The sequence below is a fragment of the Temnothorax americanus genome, unplaced genomic scaffold (genome assembly GCF_048541705.1).
Source record: "Temnothorax americanus isolate GAGA-0224 unplaced genomic scaffold, ASM4854170v1 Scaffold14, whole genome shotgun sequence".
NCBI classification, from domain to species: Eukaryota; Metazoa; Arthropoda; class Insecta; order Hymenoptera; family Formicidae; genus Temnothorax; species Temnothorax americanus.
Genome location: NW_027509275.1, coordinates 2,370,828 through 2,393,388, shown reverse-complemented (window position 1 = coordinate 2,393,388; position 22,561 = coordinate 2,370,828). Strand labels below are relative to the sequence as shown.

At 37.6% G+C, this 22,561-nt stretch overlaps 1 protein-coding gene across 8 annotated transcripts; it reads left to right on the top strand.

Moving 5' to 3' along the window:
- Nucleotides 1-751: 751 nt before the first annotated feature.
- On the top strand, nt 752-21,690 carry Wnd (Mitogen-activated protein kinase kinase kinase 13 wallenda). Of its 8 annotated transcripts, none has more exons than XM_077401299.1 (13): nt 752-1,236; nt 1,612-1,695; nt 7,751-7,920; nt 15,658-15,941; nt 16,318-16,504; nt 16,596-16,787; nt 17,053-17,479; nt 17,910-18,136; nt 18,275-18,707; nt 18,947-19,341; nt 19,423-19,599; nt 19,966-20,164; nt 20,593-21,690. In XM_077401299.1, the coding sequence occupies exons 3-13, from the start codon at nt 7,781-7,783 to the stop codon at nt 20,710-20,712; spliced, it is 2,781 nt and encodes a 926-aa protein (XP_077257425.1). In that variant the 5' UTR covers nt 752-1,236; nt 1,612-1,695; nt 7,751-7,780; the 3' UTR covers nt 20,713-21,690. The 8 variants fall into 8 exon arrangements, with proteins under 8 accessions (XP_077257425.1, XP_077257424.1, XP_077257426.1 ...); XM_077401298.1 differs by having other exon boundaries at nt 1,612-1,713; XM_077401300.1 differs by lacking the exon at nt 1,612-1,695 and having other exon boundaries at nt 753-1,236; nt 15,658-15,932.
- Nucleotides 21,691-22,561: the final 871 nt, after the last annotated feature.

Genomic DNA, 22,561 nt, shown 5'->3' with positions numbered 1-22,561 from the left:
AAAATAAGTCGCGAGACGACTGTATTAAGTCTTCTTCGGCATGATAATTTAAACAAGGAATGAAAGCAGTATTTCTTAAAAAAATAAATAGAAATATAACTTTTTTATGGATAAAAAAATACGAATCGTAAGCAAGATCGGTAAGAGGCGTGGCAAAGGTCAAAGACATTGCGATATAAATTCTCTCTCTTTATCGATCTTATCTAATCTCTTTGGTTCTTCATACAAAATAAAATGCGCAGAGGATACGGGAACACATGCGGGATACCGGGTTACCCGGGTCGCCAGGAAGGTGCGAGAAACGGCGCAAACGTGACTCTCGATACGAGATATTCGAAAAAACATTCTCGCTTCCGGGCTAGGTTGCCGCGAAAGTGCAATTCTCGTATAAGTCGCGATCGCGCGCTATCGACGCGAGTCGAATACCGAGGCTGCGTTCGCGAGAAGCGCGCTATTAGCGCTGTTGCATCATTCTATCTTTATCGCTCGTCGGACGTAAAACAAGGATAAAATAAGCAAATAGCACTAACAGCGTCTTCCCGAACGCACCCCGAGGAGGCTTGTTTTCGGCCGAGAACAGGAACCTGTTCGTTCTCCGTCGCCGCCGCGCCGCCACCGCCGTGCACCTCACGCGTCGCAGCGTGACGTCACGTCGCGGTCGGCCAGCGCGAAGCGAAGCGAACGGCCGCTCCCCACCCCGCTGCTCCAAACTCCAACCCTACGAACCGCACTCGGCGCGGCGCGCTCTGGCGTCGGAGTTGCGGGACAATCCGGACAATGACGCTGACGCGCGCCATTTTGTCCAGTGTCCGTCGAACGCGTCGCGCGTCGGGGTGTCGCCGTCGCGGGGTTGTTAACGTTAACGCTGTGCGCGATTAAATCGGAGCCCGGGCCGGAGCGGCGGCGGCGCGCGCGAGCGACCCAGGCTCGGACTTCCTCGCGAGATCTGGCGTAATATGTATTGCGCGTCTCCTCAGTTCGTGCCTGTGACAACGACGACTTCGACGAAGGAGACGTCCCGCGCGGCGAGGACGAGCCGAAGCCGACTCCCGGATCGCGCTCGCGGCGAGCCGCGACGACGACGGTGCTGGACGTAGCGTCGCGACCGGCACTCGGCCGAGAAGGAAAGGAGGAGAGAAAAGGGTTGCGCGAATGGCGACGACGGCGGCGATTCCGCCGCGGATAGCAGCGACCGTTCCCGTTGTCGCGACGACGACGACGACGAGCGGCGTTCGGGTGAGTCGCCCGAGAGGGTAGCGCGTCGTTCTGATCGATAAAGCGCGCGTCCGCGTCCTCTCTTCCCATCCATCTTTCCCGTTTCCTCTCCCGCGTAGGAGGAACTTGCGCGCGCCCGCTCATCCCCCATCGCGCGCCGCGAGGGGAGCTTTCGCATCGTCCGTATGGCGACGGCGCAGCGGCGAGAACGACCGGACGGACTCGCTCGCTCGCTCGCTCGCTCGCTCGCTCGCGCTTGTGCAAATCGAGGAAAGTGAAAGCTCACCTCGCTCGGCCGCGATCGCCGCGAAGGACCGTCCGTTTTCTTCTGGCTGTCTTTCGCGTTTGCCGCGTCCAGGACGACGTAGACGTAGACGTAACGTTTCGCTCTTTCAGGGTGAGACGGAGAGGAGGACGGTGAGATGCGCGAGGAATCTGTAGCTGGACCGCGCGTCGATGCGCAGACGTCGAGTGTCAAACGTACGCGAATTTTCACGGGTATTTCACATTTTTATTAGCGTCATTTTTTTTTTTTAACTCCCACGTCAAAGGTCGTGGTTTGTAGTAGAGACTTCGTACGAGAATAATAAACTTTTTTAAAGTTTTGTGACATTAAGCGGAAAACTTTTTAAGAAGTCCATCATTTTCGTACTTACGAAATTTCTACCGTAAACACGACATTTTTTTTAATACAAGAGAATGACGTTTGTGACGTGGGAGTTGAAGGTCAGAGTGCATTATAGCGGAAGCGCCCTCGGTACCGAAACTATCCAGTATTCTGCCAAATAATATACAGCGACACTTCTGAACGTTCCGTTCGTGAGCCGCTATACGCTTTTATGTCGATTTTATGTCGATTTGTGTGCGATGGAGGTGCGCCGGAGGTGCGCGAGATGCGGTTAAAACGGACTTTATTGTCGTCGCGATGTGAAACGACGCGTCTCCCTCGGAGCAGCGAGGAGGAAATTAAACCGAATAAATCCGGGAAGGAGAAATCCAATCGCATCGTTTGCCTTTCAACGTTGTCGCGCTCCTTTCCGAAAGATTGCGATTTTTATCTTCATTCGTATCTCTCTCGATATTCAGCCGATTTCTTTTCTTTTCAAGTCCCGTCTCGGGACATGAAAATGCTATAAAACGCAAAAGAAATGCCTTTCTTATACGTGGTGCAAACGTATATATCTACAATTTTACAGAATCCAAGTTTCGAAGCAATTTTAAGACTTTATTACATCGCGACGAACCGTCATGTCATTATAAATGTTGTCCACTTCTCTTTTACGTTCTTATAAAATGTTACAGTTTAGTTGTTACGGTTAAAATGTTTTTGTAGATCGCGCAATCATTTCTCTGATCTCATCTTATAGTTTGTTTCTTTACGCAATACGAGTTTAATACGTCGATCGACCCTTTCACCACTTCGGGGGTAATTCTGTTCCAGCGATTTGAGATTTACGTGGGCGGCGCGACGAATATTGAATTCTTAAGAGATTATGCACTATTGATGCTATATCCCAGCTCCGTTCATTCCGACAGAAAATTCCGATGGAATTATAATAATTGTTTGATTTATGTAAATCACAGACCAGGAAAAGATTTTATTACGCATACCGGAATGTCCTGTTTTCTTCCATGAATCTTTAATCTTCCTAGGATTATGTAATAACAGAGGAATATGAGGATATTTAAGCTGAAACGTAAGACAAATTAAAGAATAAAAGACGCAATTTTACTTGACCGTTATACTAAAGAAAATTGATCTTGCACTAAAGGAAACACGTACGTTAAGAAACATCGAGGAATAGTGTCGCAGTGCATTTAATGCCAGTATATAAGTTTTCAAACCGAGCCCCGATAGCATCAAACTAGCGATAAGATTAAATAGCTAATTATCTCTAATTCAAAAGTAACATACCGATAACCTTTAACAATCGGAAAAACACTGGGTTGGTTTAATCGACGCGAAACTTGACACTTAAAGCAGTGATCGCGAGATAGAGTTATTATTAAATTTGTATAAGCAGCATTTTTCATACAATATGCAATGGCGTATGGCGTATATAATAAGTAGCATAATTTAGAGAAAGTGTTCTTGTAGCATTGCAAAATTGATTTTAATAGAACAATTGACACACCAATTTTTATAATCAAATTAGGAAAATTAGAAGAATTAGAAAAATGGTGCGATATCTATTATTGGAAGAAATCATTCAACGATCAATGAAATCAAATGAAGATTCATTTCATCGATCAATTGAACGATTGAATCTAATAATAGATATTACACACCATTTTTCTAATTTTGCAATGCTACAATAAGAACACTTGGTATAGCATAATTAACACATACGCCTTTTTCATTGCCCCAACCTGGGGACTCTCTCTAAAATATAGAGAGCTAGGCAAGCAATACGCTCTCCGGTGGGTTGCCATCCCCATCTGACATTCGAGAGGTGGCGATCGAAATTTGACAAAACCGTCTTTGGTCGAATTTGAACTCGGTTCTCCGGGCTCACTGGACCAGCGTATACATCTCTCTGCGCCACGATCGCCACTCTCGTAACTCTAAAAAACCATTCCATTTTACTATATTCAGGGTTATTAGTGAATCGGTACGTTGTAAGTGATTAGCCGCGGGGTATCGTGGACAGCGTTGCAATCACTGGCCGTTATCGGGTGGTGATTTCAATGCCAGGATGCGGCGGCGGCGGAGAAGCGGGCGTAAACTATCCTTTAAAGATCCGGCATCGCCACGATTCGTGTGTTTATTTACGCGACACGAGACGCCAAGGGGCGGCTTCATTCATACGTAGCGAGTTCGTGCGCGATCGATAGCGCATATGCCAGACAAACACGGACGATAGGATCTTCGAATGCGCCTGGAGTATATATTTTTAGAATTTACCTTCATTTTCTCTTTCTATTTATACACGGATTCGAGGCACGTTTCGTCGCACGAACATAATTGCGATCCATATTTAGAATTTTTTGTTCGATCGATTTCTTTGCTTATTTCATTGTTAACTTAGGAAATCAACAAATATTTGTGAGACCATAGGATTTCGAGAAGCCAAAGCAATATTTTTTTATGTCATGTACCTATACCGAGTGAAGTACCTAAAATGTTTCTAATTTCTCAAAATAGAAATACATCACAAACTTTCTTTTCCAAGTTGCATTTTTTTCTGAAAAAATATAACCTTATAGTTATATTTAATTTTATAATTTTACATTTAACTTTAATTTATACTTGAAATTTATTTTTTATCAATTAGAGCTGGAAAAAAACATTGAGGAAGATATTTAGAAGAGATAAAATAAGAAAAAAATACAAATTTAATAGAAAAGAGGAGATACAATAATTATTTTTTTTTTATACGAAACATCTAAGTCGAGGAGATTTTCTTTGAGACGTTCCTTCAAAAACATAAAAAATCCCGCTTTCTGAAATTGGTTCTACGCCACATAACAATGTTCAAATGTCGTTCAACGAAGCTGTGCGCGAGAGACTTTTGATCAAAATCAGGTTCTACACGTAAAAGGAAATGGATTGTAATTACGTAGCAAAGAGCTAAATAAGAACTTGCTTGATCGATCAAGACCCGTGGTTACGAACTGGTACCTATGCGAGCAGAGCTCGTTCGCGCGAATGACGCATGAGAACGGCTTCGGTCGGCCGTTCGTTCACGCTCGTGGCGTTACACCTATTTAACGACGCTGGAAATGGATTTTCATTTTCTCCACCCTTGCCTGAGGGACGAAATCGTCGTCACGACCCTCGAGAACAGGTTTGCTTTTGTCTGCGCAGGTCAATCCGCACACGCGATGCTTCGCACGAGTTTGCGTTCCCCTCCCCCTCCCTCCTCCCACCACGCAGTGCCACCCAATCGCTTTCACGACGCGTATCCGCAAAAAGTAATAATACTTGTGCGGTAGACCGTATGGTAGACCGGAGGAAACGTATTCGGGGATGTGTGTGTGTGTTTATGCGGGACTCCCTATGAAGAATTTCGTGACGTTTGTTTTATACGGGGTGTTACCAACGAAAAGTTTACAGATTCTTCGACCAGCGAACAGTCTTTGTTTGACAGATTCTTTGTGTAGCTTCTTCTTTACCGAAAATATTCGGGAAGAGACTATCACACACATTTGTCGTTAGTTTTCAATTTCTCACAAAGAAATCTTTTTTTACTACTCTTCAAATTGCAATTAAAAAAAAATGACACATTTGAAATTAAATAAAGGACTCTAATTTCTGATGCGTAGCCTCCGAGAAGCAGGCGTATGTTACCTGTTCAGAACACACTTGTAAGAAAAACTCCGCTCTGTGTTATTCTTTGCCCTAATCTTTTGGAACAGGTCTTTTAGCGTCAGTGATTCTCAAAGCAGAACAATTAACATGAAACTGTAACTTACGATCATTTTCTTTCATAGAAATCTAATATGTTTTTTTTATCATTATCGTTAGCATGAGCGATAAAAATTGGGACGATTAATTATTCCGTAATTAATTATTAAAATATAACATTTATACGTATACGCGAGAAATAAACTGAGAAATTCTCGATCTTCGTTGCTTTTTTTTAGAAAGTATAACACGATTGTATATTGTAGACAAGTCACGTGAGTAAACTAACATATGCGATGCCACCATTCGGCGCTGCTATAATTCTGTCAGATGGCCGTATGTGAGCTATATCACTTATATCTGATCGAAGTTGCAATTTACGTTTATGCGCACAGGGTGCATAGAATTAGAACAGAGGGTGTTAACACCCTTCTCATTAAAATTTATATTTCTCAGGCAAAAGAGGCAATCCTTCGGAGCGTAACCAGGCTGTTTACTCTTTCAATGCAATACTTAACGGGATCCTCACGCAGCTTCAAATTTCCACCTTAAATTCATGAAATCTTTATTTAATGTTTTTGTTTCAAGTATTCGCATATCCACGACTTGAATTATATATCAAGGATACGTTTTCGCAAATTTTTATCTATATAATTATTTATTATTATATAATCAAAATAATACAAATAATTATATATATATTGTTATCAGTAAAATGTAATTATAATATATTCTGAAGGACTATTATAATTATGTCTGAGACATCAATTTTTATTACACACACGCACAACATAAAATTAACATTCTTGTAAAAAATATTTATGTATCTAAAAAACTGAAAATTCAAGACAAAACATATTAAACGAATAATATAATAACCATCAAGTAATTTAGAATGAACGAACGAATTTTCTATACTTTCGAGGGTGATATTGAAAAGGGATATTCGCATGCGCGTGCTAGAGTCAACAGCGGTTTCAGGTTCAAATAACTCGGAACTTGGCAAGACTTCGATCCAGGTGCACGGGATTAATCGTAGGGCACACCTAGGCGTGAGTGGCGTGACTCATTCTGGAAGGAGTTCCTGGTTTCTTTTTTCTGTTTTTTTTTTGTACGAGGGATGTGCGTGTGTGGAGCAAATATTACCTGCATAATTCACCCTCTTACTTATTACATTATTACATTATTATCGACTTATATTTTAAATTTGCAAAAGTTTTCAAATAATCTTTTTTAATTTTAATCATGATTCGAGGAACGAATAAAGGGCGGTTTTCTTTGTAATGAGAATTACTTCGCGAGAAGTTTTTTACATTAAATGAATTATTGAATCTTCGGACATTGAAACTCGAATGTTTTTACTTGGAAATGTTTAAATTTGTTGTTTATCCGACAATGATAATGACTCTGTGTCCAGTTGACTTTTTACTTGCATTCATAAATTTCCTTCGACTTATTCTCACAGAACTCTCCATTATTTTGAGAGAGTGCCTAACTGTCGAAAGATGTCTGAATAACATGGTCAGACCCGGGGCTTAAAGAATCTGTATACGCAAAATAAAATAAAACATATGCTAAGGTTCGGTATGCGGACGGGCAAATACCACACCTCTTACTAGATCGGCATTCCATTGAATCCGGCTGCCTCCCTCCAGTAGATATTACGCCAAAGGATTTCTTATTCCTCTCTTTTTGTGTTCGCCCATTCCAACGTGGTAACGGACGATCAGCGGATGCTCTTTAACATATAGCTAAGCGTTGAATAAAATAATCGGTATAATCGGAACGAAACTAAATCTTGTCAATCGCCATAAATTTCATACATGACACGTACGTAAAAATAAAATCATATTTTGCATCATTATTGTGCTCGATTAAAGTAGCCGAGCTTCTTGTATTTAAGCGTATTTAATAAAAAGACTATTCGATCGTGTTAGTCCGTAAAGTAATATAATCGTGCGCTTGTTCTTCTAGGCTCTGCGAATAAAATATTAAATCATTAATTAGAAATACGTAGAATCGTCTTTTTGTAAATTCAATTTCTATTGATCAAGGTAGAGCTGATATTGCTTCGAAATTTATTAAATAATTATTTTGTTTATTTCTCGCATTATCGTTACGCGCTATTCATGCAGATCCGTTAGGGCTAATGATTGAAAGTAACGGAATTGAAATGCTTCGTTTCAGGTCTGTCAATAATCTGGCACTTAGGCGAGAATGCGCACCCCTGCTGAGACCGAGACTCTGGCCCAACCCGAAATGTACAACTTGGAAACCGAGGAAACGGGGACGTCCGCGGACGTGAGCGGAGTGGTCTTATCGTCTCCCCATCCAGAGGCTCATATATTTACTAACAGGTAATTCCCTCTTCTTCTTGTTAAATCTTAATTCTTGATAAGATTTTAATAATACCGATGCGCTTGATCGAAACGATGATTTAGCGGTGATATCGGAAAGACGAAAACAAACAAAAGACAAGAAAGGAAGAAAAGATAAGAAAGAGTAGTGAGAGACAGATAAGAAGTAAAGTAGCACTTTTGGCCCTTTCGATACAGCAATTCATCCGTCAACGTAGCGGAAAACATTTCTCTTGTAAGAGGAAAGAAAATTTTCATAATTCGGTTTTATGCAATCACATGTTTCTACATTGAATTTATTACTTGCAATTTTATTCATTCTTACGTTGGAAGTAACATCGCTAGTTTTATATCACTTCTTTGTCTTTTTCCCTTTTTTAATTCTTTCCTTATATACAAATACAAAATAGCATGCTGCACGCGAATAATAATAAAGTATAATTATTAACTAATTGTTAATTAACTATTATTAGTTATTACAATATTTATCTCATTATTAATTAACTATCAATTCAATTATTTTACATTTGATGAGGTATTTCAATTTTAACAATATTAACGATCAATGCCTCGACCATATTTCCGTGTTTTTATATTATGCACACTTTTTTTTTATATTAAAAGAAATAAATTATAATAAATAGTTTTGGGGAATCGAGTCGATATATTGCCGCCAAGTTTATCATTACGGAACGCGATCAGCTGACTGTTATCGGTGTAAAAAGGATGTAAAAGCTGATAGATATTTTGTATTATAATATTTGTGAATTTGAAATAGCGCGGGTCGCATATTATCTCTGCTCGCGCATTGCGTCGCAAACGAGCGAGCGAGCGAGCGAGCGCTGTCGATAGCATGTGACGGTGATGTTGGAGCAGCAGATAAGTCGAGAGAGAAAGAGAGGAACGCGAGAGAGGAAGAAGGAGAAGAAAGAGAGAGGGGAAAAAAAGACAGAGAGGAAAACAAAGATTAAAGAAGACGTGCTGCTCGCGTGCTAGTCGAGATCCCAGCCGTAGTCCGTAATAGTCGCGCGCTGCTTGGTTATCTGGGTATAGTAGTCTCCGTTCGCCAGTAAGCGGGATACATTTCGTGCGTGAGTGTCGTGTGTGTCGCTCTCGGATCCGAAACGATCGGTGGTCGGTGGCGCGACGAGACGACTGACGACGACGACGACGACGACGACGCTAGTCTCTCGCCGGCCGCGTTGTAACGGTGCTCCCGTTGTGCCTATCTACGTCCATGTGCTGTACGCGACGCGATGGTCCTCGCGCGTTTTTTCAGCAAGAAGCCAGCGACGCAGAACGACGACGCTGCCGCCGGCGACCGCGACCCCACCGCCGTTACGATAGTACCCGACGATGTGGCCAGCGCTACGACGAAGAGGTGAGGCCGGTGAGGCGAGAGTCGCCCGGGTGCCTTTGTAACGCGTTTCACGATAGCGGATCCCGCGTGAAACACGCACCGGGTCTTCGGATTCTTCGGAATGCGTTCGCGATAGCGGCTCCGTCGACAACTCCTCTCGCCTGACGCGGCGTCGCGTCGTTTCGTTATCGGCCGTCGGAGAGACAATCGAGAAATTCCAAACCGACGTAATCCCTTGTGTTTCACACGCGAACGTCGCGCTCTGTCAGGAAGCAATGTTAAAAATGATAATGCCGTAGTAAGTTATTAACGTATTTTCTTAACGTATGTGCGTTAAGAAAAGAAAATAATAGAACCCTTCCTGTGTCCGCTCCGAGATACATCGATCGTCTTGATGTCAGGAGAGACTAGACGTGAAATTTTTAACTGGACTTGCTGCGTTGTTACCACATAAATCTCTAATGAAGAGCGGTATTGGAAAGCGCAGATACTCGTAAAAGAAGGGGTTCTCATCTTTTGAAACTTGCATCTCGGACGTATCTAGGTTTGTTTTTTTTTCTTTCGAAGAACTTTTTGAATTGACGAATACTAGTTTGTTTCACTCTAACTTATTGCACTAATGTTGGTGCATGTGCATCAGTTCAGGAAGTTCTTTGAAAAAGACGGAATAATATTCTAGCGCTGTGATGCGGGGGCAACAGATGCTTGGCTGCGACATTCTCTTTTAATGAAAAATCGAAGTTTGATGCTGCGTCAATTTCTGCAACGTCTTGTTCTACTAGTAGAGTTATAATTATGCTATAGAGATACGTCGCTTGCACAAACAACAAATAACCAACGTTATATGTGTATATATATATATATATATATATATATATATATGATTCAAATGCGTTAAAAATATCTTTTTTCGTATCGTCGAGCCAATGGTGAAATCGCAACTTTTACGAAACAGTAAATGACATAGAAAGTTGTTGTTACTCCATTTTTTTTAGAAATCGAATTTTAACGCGATTGATGGGTTTCAGATATAATTACGTTTTATCGTTTTTCATAAAGCACACATTCTTTCTATATAGACGCATTGCTATAAACATAAATAATTAAGATTCTATATGTATCTCAAATACATTATGATGCAACAATCTCTTTCGAATGTATCGACAGATTAATACAGGTACAAAGACAAAACGATTTATAGAAATATATGTAATTCAGAATAATTAAAGGAATATGAAACTAACGAACATATAGACGGCTTAAATGTTCACGGCGTTATCATACGACATGCTCAATCGACGATCACTTACTATTACACGTGAAATAATATTAATAATAATTGAGTATTCAAATTAACTCAATAAATACGTATAGCAATAAAATACAATGTAAAGTTGAAAAGAGAGAAACCAACACAGGTGTAGATATACCGCAGGTATCGCAATATAACTAATGTTGTGATATAATATAACGCGTAATATAATTAATCGTGTGAAGAATCCGCCGTCAGTCCGCCGTTAGTCTGGCGTATTTGTTTACGGCGATCAGCACGGCCCTCATTGAGTGACGCCAGCAGACAGCTGATACGAAGGCCACGGCAACTCCGGCAAGCGTGCGCATGCACGTACACGACTCGCTCGTTATGCGGCGTGTCGGCTCTTGCCATGTACATTTACGCCCGGCTTCTTACGTATTCGCGGGAGAAGGACGATAAGAGAAGGCTGTCCCGAAGACAATCGTTTTATCTCGAGCCGCCGCCGCCGCCGCCGCCGCCGATTCTCTGTCAAGGGCACTGCCATTCGTGCTTCCAAGGCCACTCTCACTTCCCAAGCTCACTTTTCTACGAACTCACATTCGGGCGTATTAAAAATGCACAGGTGTATATTAGCGTGACGGCTTATTCGTATTTCATCGAGAAATTGAATTTTTAAATCGAACTTTACCTTTAATCGCTAGCTTATCATATTATCGTTCAAAAAATAACTTGTTAGACGATTTATTTCTTATCAATTTGTCTCAAAGTCAAACTCTATCCGTATTAAAAAATCTGTGTCTTATCCGAAACGTTTTACAATTTTCTTGTCGAAAAAAATTTCTTTTTCCTCGCGATGCGTTCTTTCAATTTTTTTCTTTTAGTTCAGTTTGTCACATATTCGCACGGAGAATTTACTATTGATCAAAATTACTGACCAGACTTTTAGCCGGAGCAGTATTGATGTATCTAATGAATGCGACTAGCATTCCACGATATATGTAGCGATAATATGTATAACAAACGACACTGTCATCGTTCGAGCATGCGACGTGATAACGTCGCGTCGGCGTGAAAATACACAGTCGGCCTATGTATCGGCACTATTTTGATATTTTTCCACGCGATCGACAGTCCGTTCTTCCAGACGCGTCGGCGTTAACACTCACAAATTGAACTTTTCTTAGACCCTCAATAGAACATAAAATTTGAGCAAAATAAAGGGCAGTGAGAGTAATGCGGTTGTTAATACGTGAGTCGTGGGTGTACATTGTTGTTTGATTAGATATGATATACATACGTACAGAACCGGATGTTTCGGTTTCACTTCAGGCCATCTTCAGCGATAAAATAAAAATAATTAATTTAAAAACCCCATGTTTTCAGACAAAAGTGAATAAGCATCTCCAGAGTTTTAATTCTACTTACATATAAATTTGGATAAATTTTCCGCGCACTCGGCATGTTTTCCCGCGTGCTGGTATCGGTTATCGATAAAATCAACAGCGATAACACTAGTTTAAACACAACACACCGGATTGTTTATGCAATTCCTTTCGCACGCGCACGAAATTCCTGCTTTTCTTTTTAGGTATCGTTGCACGTATACGTTATAAATTATTGTAAAATCTTATTGTTAGTGAAATTTTGAAAAGTTAGCTTTATGTCGTACAAAGAAAACGATAAAACGAAGAATCTCCCATTTTTCCTTTTTATTTTATTTTAGATTATTTTTAAAGAATTCATTTACTCTTTAGATGAAATTTTACCTAAACTCTCGTTTAAGAAAATATAGTTTGAACTAGCTTTAAAGAAAGAAAATTAAAAATTTGTTTTTTCTTATTTAGCTTTAATTAATTACAATAAGCAAAGTTCTCTTATCTAACGGTTTTAGCTTTAAGTTAACGGCAAGCGTTTTTTCCATTACATCGCAATAATCCAAGACTAATTAAACATTTACTAGACGTTTTATTAACATTTTAATACATGTATAATAAGGATATTAAGAAATGGGTATTCAAAATGTGGAGAACATCTGAATACATGTTTATCGTGTACATGACCGCAAATAATACCGCTCAATCTGGAACGGATAAAGATACGTATATGTACTTTACATACTTAAATAAATATATCTACGACACACACAAATATTATTTCATATGGACAAAGGTGAAGAGCAACGGCAAATGTTATTACTAGAAGATTGTTTGAAACTCTGTTGTTTTGTGCGTTTACTTGATAAGTATTTGAAAAATGAAGAATTTTCTTTCGGCAGCTTTATTCATAATTTAATGCCACATTACATACATTTTGATATTAATTGATTATAGTACTTAAAATAAAGGATATTCTCTACGGAAGTATGTATTTATATAATAACGTCATTTATATCAAGTACTTTTTATCGCATTTTTATATTGCGACAGAAGGAGTGACACCGTTCGGGTAACTCAAGGAAGTGATCAATCATGTCATTTGTATAGATTTTTTTTTCTTCATAGCTACACTAACATATATTTCAATCAATTTGGTTTTCCCCGAATTGAAAGAATCTGTCCGTGAGACGCTAAAGAACTTAGTAGAGCATGACTTGTACTATCAGTCGAGAATTAAATTTAGAAACATGTATCTATATGTATATATGTCTGTATGCAGCTGCGACGTAAAGAGCGCGATCGATATCCGCGTTGCATGCCACTTTTGTTGCATTCCGTTCAAAGATTTTTGTGTCGCGCTCTCATAATGAGTAAAACGCCCGATAAGACGGCACCACATGTTATCAGAGCCGGTAATATTAATCTCCGCAATGCGCATGAAAAGTTGCATCGTATCAATCGAAATTATAGTGGGCGTGACATTTCGTGTCTCCGCGATGCGACATTAATGCACAATACATACACAAAACGATTGATAATCTCAATGTCGAGAAATTTTTTAATAAATTTATTGTCTATTTTTTTCGTACAAAAACTTTCGAGAAATCTTTTACTCTTTAATATATATTTTTATTGTATGATGCATCTAGATAATTAAATTCTGGAAAAATAAGATTTAATTGAATTTAAATGAAAACACAGTTTTACTATTGATAAAAATATTAGAGACTGTTCATTTCTTTTTATCTTTGCGAACATAACAAAAGTCAAAAATTTATTTTTTAGAGAAAAATGCTTTTATCTTTAACTAAAAAGCTCTTAATATTAATATTTTAGTGAGAGAAGAAAGCAATTGATCAAAGAATCTGTTATTAAAAATATTACTTAGTAATTGATCAATTTGTGTTACTTCTATATATAATAAATAATTCTATAATAAATATTTCTACAGATGCTCTGATGTCCAATCTGGAGTAACGCGTTTTCTCGCACTTGCCAGATAGGCTGGTATTAACCGAGAAAGGGAGAAAAGGACAGAAACGTAGTTAGATAAACATGTCCACCACTTAGCCTGTCACCCGTAAAAAGTCATTGACACAAACGCAAATCTTTTGCCACGTGTAGCCTTGAAAAGACGTCTGCGAGCGAGGCGTTGCGATTGTTATCGCTACAATATCATCTTTTGACAGTCTTTGAAGCAGAAAGAAGAAGCAGATAAAGTGAATTTTCGAAGAAAATAGGAACGACGCCAAATTAATTAATACCAAATAACATAAAGAAAAATGAAATTGTACTATTGTTTTACAAATATTTAACATGTTACAGCGAATGTCTCAATTGATAGGTGTTTTAAAGTTTATAAAAATAATATCAAGGTGATATCAGATGTCACTCTGTGACCATTGCGTTTAAAAATAGACTATTATGAGTCTACGTATTTTATTTGTTATCGTTAAGACATAGCCGTCTTCGGTCAGCTGATAATTGACGTGCGAGAAATGTCAGAATTCCAATAACGATTCGACAGTTTTAATATTATCGACATCGTTTATACATTAAAAATGGAGAGTTAGAATAATATATCAAGAATAATATACGCATCAAGTTCTCTTTCTCTACTTAAAATTGCTTTTTATCTAAGACAATGATAACTATAGCAAAGACATTGCTATAGCTCTATTGCTATAGTCAAATCAATATCAATCCTCATATCTTAAGCATTGATAGTTCAGAGAAACTTAATGGTTTCAATTAAATACGGATTCTGTATCAAACAATGCTAAATGCATCAGTATTGACGGTGGCAGATTTATTTGGCATTTTAAGACTTATGGACGCAGCTTAATTTGGGATCTCTTAGATTCTGATCTCCATGTGATCGAAAATCTGTCAATATTGAGATCATCCGGCGATTGCTATCGCCGGCGTGACGTGCGGCACACATGCGTCGTTTCTTATCGTTCATCGGACCGCACAAAGATAATTATGTGCAATTTTCGATTGCTTTTTTTTGCGGATGATTCTCAATGCAACTTGCATCAGGTTAAGTCTCTCTTCTCATGGATCGATTACTTTGCGATCGGAAGGCTGTTCTGCTATATTACACTGCACGATTCAAAAATTGTTCCGCTAAAAGAAACAAAAGATTAAGAAAGCAAATGAAAAGAGAAGAAAATCCATAAAAGGGGAAGAAAAAGAATTTATATATATATATATATATCTTTAATTTTATAAAATGTGTACAAATTTTTAATTAAAGAGAGAAAATACATTATTTAAAATCATTTGTCATAAATTGAATAATCGAACAATCAAACATTGCTCCGCAAATCTTTTCTGCGTTTGGTAAAATACGTACGAATAATACTTACATAAATTCTATATATAACGAAACAAAGTACAATATGCAGCAAAGATAAGATTCGTGCGTTGTTACGAACACTATATTTACAGTAATCCTATTCATCTTTGAATATTCAAAGAGTGCGTACCGAGGAACAAAGCATACGTGGAACATGTAATTAATTTCGTAATTAGTAACATACTCAATTGCGAACGCACGTGCTTTTATGCATAATACATTGGAATAGTATCATCGGTTAATTTGAATCTGTTGTTCTCGATATTTGTACTTTTATTTCGGACATTGCCGTAACGTATTGCGATAAATGTACATTGCGATAGCGTATGTACGACTTGCGTCAGGTATTATCGAAAATCTGTAATCTATATATACGAAATTTCAGCATGCTGTGTATCCAAGAGGAGCTGGCTCAGCTGAGTGAAATCGCGGGAAGCCCCGAACGGCTAATCACCGAGCTGCGTGAGGTTCAATTGCCGAATAGTAATCACCTCAATTCCGCGAGTAACTCCAGCGACGCCGCGACAAAATGCGCTCCCGGATCGGAAAGCATCGATTCTCAACGATCGAGTTGGGTCGAGGGCATCCTGGGATGCATGCGTCCCGTTTGGACCATGTTATCGAAGGCCGCTATTAATGATAAAATCAAGGGATTTTCAAGTAAGTTATGTAAGTTTCCATTTGGCTTTTTTCTCTTATAATTTTTTTCCCCTCTTTTTAAATTAAGTTGCAGTGTGCCAAAAATTGCTTCAATATTTTGTATATAAATCTTTATATTTTACGTGCAGTATAGAAATTAATGGCAAAATATAATCGTTATAATCGTCATTCTTTACGACTGTCTTAGAAGGGGTGTATATTCGAAGTAGCAATAGATTAAATCTGTTCTTTTCAAGATCAGTTTTAGATACAATCATGTACTTAAAATAGGATTTATACATATGAGCGTAATCTCTTGCTTCGAATGCCTGAAATAGTCGTCGTTTTGAAAAGATTTTTATAAGTTACGTTTAGCGCAGCTATTTATACGAACTGCCTGTTTTAGCTGACGATTGGGAGATACCCTTCGAAGCAATCAGCGAGCTGCAATGGCTCGGATCTGGGGCTCAAGGTGCAGTATTTAGTGGAAAATTAAATAAGGAAATAGTAGCTGTGAAAAAGGTGAAGGAACCGAAAGAGACTGACATACGCCATTTACGGAAACTCAATCATCCGAATATTGTGCACTTCAAGTAAGGCTCATTATTTTTTCTATAATATTAAGATATTATAGAAGTCGCATTACAAAATGTTTATCGTCAAACGCTCATCTGATGTTTACAGAGGAGTGTGTACAAAACCTCCTTGCTATTGCATAATAATGGAGTTTTGTCCGTTCGGGCCATTATATGACCTTCTAAGAGCTGGAGAACCGGTTCCTCCTGCTAGATTGGTGTCATGGTCAAAACAGATAGCTGCGGGGATGGCGTATCTTCATGCTCACAAAATCATACACAGAGATCTCAAAAGTCCAAAGTAAGTAAACGATAAAATAGATAAAAGCACTCTTCGAAATAAATAATAGTTATAAACATTTTTGCTTAATTCCAATTTTTTATTCCAATTTGATTGATTCAAAAATTGAAATTAGTTAAATAATTCATGCATGGAGTATGGTTTAATAGATCTATATATGAGATAAACTATAAAATTTAATTAAAATAAAATAATTTTTTTAAAATAAAATACATCCAAAATCTATAATAATTGTAGAATAACAAGAAAATTATTGTATTTGTAGTGTTCTAATAGGACAAGGGGAAGTAGTAAAGATCAGTGATTTCGGCACGAGTAGACAGTGGAATGAAATTAGCACGAAAATGACTTTCGCTGGTACGGTGGCGTGGATGGCGCCGGAGGTAATCAGGAACGAGCTATGCTCGGAGAAGGTAGACATATGGTCGTACGGGGTCGTACTATGGGAATTACTGAGCGGCGAGATACCTTACAAAGATGTAGATTCCTCCGCTGTTATGTGGGGAGTGGGCAGCAATTCTCTTCATTTACCAATTCCCACCAGTTGCCCGGAGGGATATGGGCTACTGGTTAAGCAGTGTTGGTCAGCCAAACCGCGTAACAGGCCTTCCTTCAAACTCATCGAGATGCACCTCGCTATTGCAGCTGTTGATGTACTCTCCACGGAACCTGAAGATTATTTTAAAGCACAGGTGGGACACTCATTTGATACAATGCAAATTTTCAGAAATTTTATTTCAGTTACTTGAGTAGATGATAATAATCCAGTACTAAAGTGTTTGTTAAATAAGCAAAACATACAAAAGTGTTTTTTTCTATTTTATACCATGTATAAATATATTATGTATTTTAAAAAATGTATTATTATATCACACATTATGTAATTTATTTATCTTAATTTTATATTATATATTTATAAACACATTGAAAAAATTCTCATTTATTCTTTTGATTGTTACATACAATAAAGTCTAGTAACAATTTGCTAAATTTTTAATATAACAAAGAAGCAGTTTTAACGAATGGCTAACGAAATAAGTAATAAATAACGAATTGTTCTTTGTGCAATTATTAATGAGAGTACGTAGAGATGCGTAGATAGCGAAATTCTCTTCATTACAGCAATCTTGGAAGAAGGAAATACAGGAACACATGCAGCATATGCCACTATTTACTAATACCGATCCACGTTTCGAGGCTGAGCTAATCCGACGGAGGAAGGATGAATTGCGACACGCTCAGGATGTCAGAGAACACTATGAGCGTAAACTCGAACGTACTAACAATCTGTACTTGGAACTAAACTCTATTCTACTGCAATTAGAATTACGCGAGCGAGATGTGATAAAGTAAGAAAAAAAACTACATTATAATATATAAAGATAGAGTCAAAGATGTATTTCTGTAACATATACATGTGCAATTGTATTGTCCATATGTGTATGAGCGACGTACTATATGATATTCTGTATTTTTTTTAAATACAGACGACGCAGTATCGCTTTGCATAACCGCTTTGCGCTTACGGGACTGATAGCACAAGACTGCAGCCGAACTCGCACATTTGGAAATAAATGTCTGGTTTGTCTCAGGAGAGAACAGCAATCAACAGGATACAAGCAGTACAAGAAACGTCTTGTCCGTCCTTTGCTGAAGGCCCAGGAGAGGTTGTACCGCAGACGCAATGGCACAGTACAGTTCTCCACTTCCTCAACGCCTACTACTCCTCCATCGCCCACGGATTCACCACAGAGCCCCGTCAAAGCCACCATGTACACGCAGCTGAACGAATCCAATCAACCGGAAACTGTTTTAGCACCAAGCAATAGCTTCAAACAGCGTAAATACAGGCATCGTAGGGTCGGTTCGGGTTGTGGTCTAAGTTCCAGTCCTAGATCGAGTCCTCATCGTGAAAGAAAGGTGAAAATCTAGATATAAAATTAAAGAGAAAATATTAAAGATAATTTTGATCGTCTTCTGTCAACCCTTTCAATATCTTGTGCTCCTGATTAATTCCTTCAAATGAAAGAATTTTTTGAAAGAATATATCCTTTTTGTAAGAATATTGAGACTCTTAATTTTATGATGGATTAGTTTACATTACATCTTTTAAGAAATTCTCAATGTATGTTGTATATGGTATGGTTCCTAATTTATAGAGTACAGAGGTACCTGGAAGATTCGTTGACAGTCACACACAAACGGACACCGCAGACATCAGTGAATCGGATCACACCTCGGTAGCGAATATAGCACTTTCTTTACCGGAGAAATCCTCCTTGGACCTCGTCAGAAGACATTCATTGCATAAGCAAACAACAGAATGTTTAAACGGGAATCCAATTTTGCCGGAAACGCATTATCCCATGCAAACGAGTTCGTGCTCCAGCCCCGAGCACTTAGATGAAAATAATTCCAATGGAAACGAACGTTTGAGGGATTGTAGCGACGACGACAATCTTGAGACTCTCGGCAGAAAAGTCAGCGAAATTATTAATGCGAATCGTCTTATCATTGACAATGGAAATGGCGATGATGTCATAATCTCTCATAGGTATTGCATAATAATATCCGCGAAAATGTAATTTATTTTTATTGTATATTCAGTATTTATTAAATTAATCGAACATTACAGTAGAAATAAAGAAGATTCGGTTAAATTATCTGGGCACTATGTGGAACAATCCGATAAAATACGAGGTTCTTCGGACAATACCGATGATCGCGAAGACGATGCTTGTGAAGAAAGCTGGTCGGATGAAGAGGGAGAGGATCCAAGTTATACTTATAACTATTCCTTAAGACGAAGAAGGTATATTTTAGTCGATAGTGAATTCAACTTCACATTCTACAGCCGTATTAAAATATTCAGTCAATAGTGGACTAATTCAGCTAATTCTTATTTTAAACAAAAATTTTTTTTAAATACACATTTTAAAGTTAAAAAAATTAATTTAAATAGGAATTTATCAAACAACCTTTTTAATTTTTTAGAAAATAAATTAGATTATTGCTGTAAAATTTTATGGTATAAATATTATTTTGCGAAATGACAGATTTGTTTATTTTACAAGCATTTCAACAGCTATTTAAATTTTCGCTTCTAGCAATACATAACTGAGTCATATTGAGAATATGACACTTAATATATAATAATATATATTCCCTCCAATATTAGTATCGCAAGAAGGCCGATCGGTCCCGGATGCAGATTACGAAGATCTAAACTAACAATACCCGGGAGAATACAGGGGGCATTAGCTTCTGATGAGGAAAATACTTCTGAATATTCGCATCCTCCGTCCAGTCAGACTTCCACCTTAGAAAGTAATCCGGATGTTCAAAGAGTTTTTCGTAATATACATCATTCCCAGAAAGTGAGTAAACTGAATAATATATTTTAGTTTCACATGAATAAATTCTAATCAACAATTGTATGATTATATATTATTATATATTATTTTAGTAAGAAAATATAAACAGATTCGCATTACATTATCGTGCATTGTTACAAACGAATAACCACATGCGAAAAACAATACAAATTATATTTTGCAGAAAATAAAATATATTTCACATAAGAATGTTATTATACATGATAGTAAGTGAATTTTACATTTACAAATTAATATATTGCAATATTGAAGAGAAAATATAAGTGAATATATATTAAGCCGTTTTGAAGTGGGTTTTTCATAATTTTTTTCTAATTTGTTTAGTTTTTCGCGGGTGGTAAAAAATATTTATAAACAACATATTTCTTAAAAAATTCTGAAATTAACGTGTACATTTAATTTAAACTCAGAGAAAGGAAATAGACGACGTTTCTGATACATCGAGTCAATCGGAAACGGACGAAGTCAGTGAAGTTACAATTGCATCTCAACCGGCAAGTGGATCTATGAAAGTGGAAAGCCGAATATAGATTAGTTGTTAGTGTAATTTTTATAAGTTAGATTTACTGCCTGAGTGAATGTCAGTAATCACGTCATTCTTCATTCTGTAACTTATGTTGAATATTGTAGATATTTGTCTATTCATATATGTATACATACACATACATAATGACATATATACATATATACTTGCATCCATATACATCTCCATATACATATAAACATGTATACATACATGTATTAAAAACTGTGTAATATTATTTAGAAAACAAATGATTCGGTAAGCAAATAATTCGAGAATTCGAGACTTTATATCCCGATTGATTATTAAAGCCAAACAATTTTCGAAGACATTCTTAATCATTGTTTAATCAGTTGCATATATAGATTGCTAAAAAGTCAGATTAATATTGCTCAAGTTTATTTGAGTTTATTACGCAACATTTTTTACGCAGCATATACAACATGAGAACATGAGTATAGACTGTATAGCGTAATTCTCGTTCAACAAATCTAGATACTGCTTCGAAGGATATTATTTGCAGATGCAGTGGTTATATTATTATTATCCGCAATCGCATAAGTACATCGAGCATTTTTATGCTTAATACTCATTTACTTCACTGTAATAATCGCCATTAGTAAATGTTAAGCTACATACTGCTCGGTGTACTTCGCAGATAAGAAGAATCATTTATTTATTTCTTCCATGGCATCTCTATTATTTTGCATTCGCAGTTCTTTCCGAATACGCAAATGTACTAAATCACAAATCTAATTTCAAACTGTGCATACCCATTGCCATAGAAATAAGTTTTCATTGAAAAAATGCAGGCAGTCAACAACTTTGGAAATTCACGTATTTCACTGCTTATGTATGTGTTTATATTTGACGAAATGAAAAGGCAGCTGTAAATAGTGAGATGCCTTCATAGTTATGAAAGCATCTAGCTGATGATATTATGTATGTGCACAGTTTAAATGCATTGTCTTAAAAGAAAAAAGAATTTAATAAACTTCTCGAAACAGAATAGAAATGTACAACGTAACGATAATGAATTTTATTGACATAAGTGCCTATGGCAATTTGCATGCATCGACCGAGGTGTCTAGTGAAAGTTAGAGAATTGATAATAATACGCAATTTAGTCTTTGAAGCATGTATTGAAAGATATTGTTGTACCTGTACGATCTTTTATATTTGCAATATATTATGAAATACGAAGATGTTAGGCGAAAATCGAAAAGTAAGAGAGGAAAAATACAAAAATGCGAAACTCCCTGAAAAGCTACTATATTTACAATAGGAGGGTACATTGTACTGTCGTATGTATATTTTCCAAGACATACGCTCATACGTAAGAAACTTAATTCTTTTTTTTTTTTTACTTCACAGCCAACAAGAGTCAGAGAGCGTAGATCTTTAGTGACTATGTACTTATTGATTTCAGCCTAAGCATTTAATGTGTAGTTTAAGAAATGAGTTGTATTGCGCGAAATAGTCAAACGCGGTGCTGGTTACGCGAGTTTCAAAAGCGAAGCTCAACAATAGCACTGGACTGCACGCGAACCCCATACTCATTCCGCGAATTACTGGTACTAATAATTATTGTAAGTTCTATCTCTCTGTTCCACACGCACGTCCACGAACTATTTCGTTTACTCGATTACAGGAAAAAAAACGAAGTTTTGCATCCATCTATTGTACCTGCTTTGAAACTCAAATTGCCTTAATGACAATTATATACATCTGTATCTGTAAATATAGACAATACAACGGGAACTTAGCGAATAAGCGTAAAAGATAAGATAGGATAACGATTTTGATGTGCTCATCTGAACGAAATAATTTACGAGACATATAAATAGAGAGAGATG

Excerpts from the sequence above, each read along its gene's own strand:
- Wnd (XM_077401299.1), top strand. The coding sequence starts at position 7,781 with ATGCGCACCCCTGCTGAGACCGAGACTCTGGCCCAACCCGAAATGTAC. Across the intron at positions 7,921-15,657 it reads GCTCATATATTTACTAACAG|CATGCTGTGTATCCAAGAGG; the intron begins GTAATTCCCTCT and ends ACGAAATTTCAG. Across the intron at positions 19,600-19,965 it reads TATTCCTTAAGACGAAGAAG|TATCGCAAGAAGGCCGATCG; the intron begins GTATATTTTAGT and ends CTCCAATATTAG.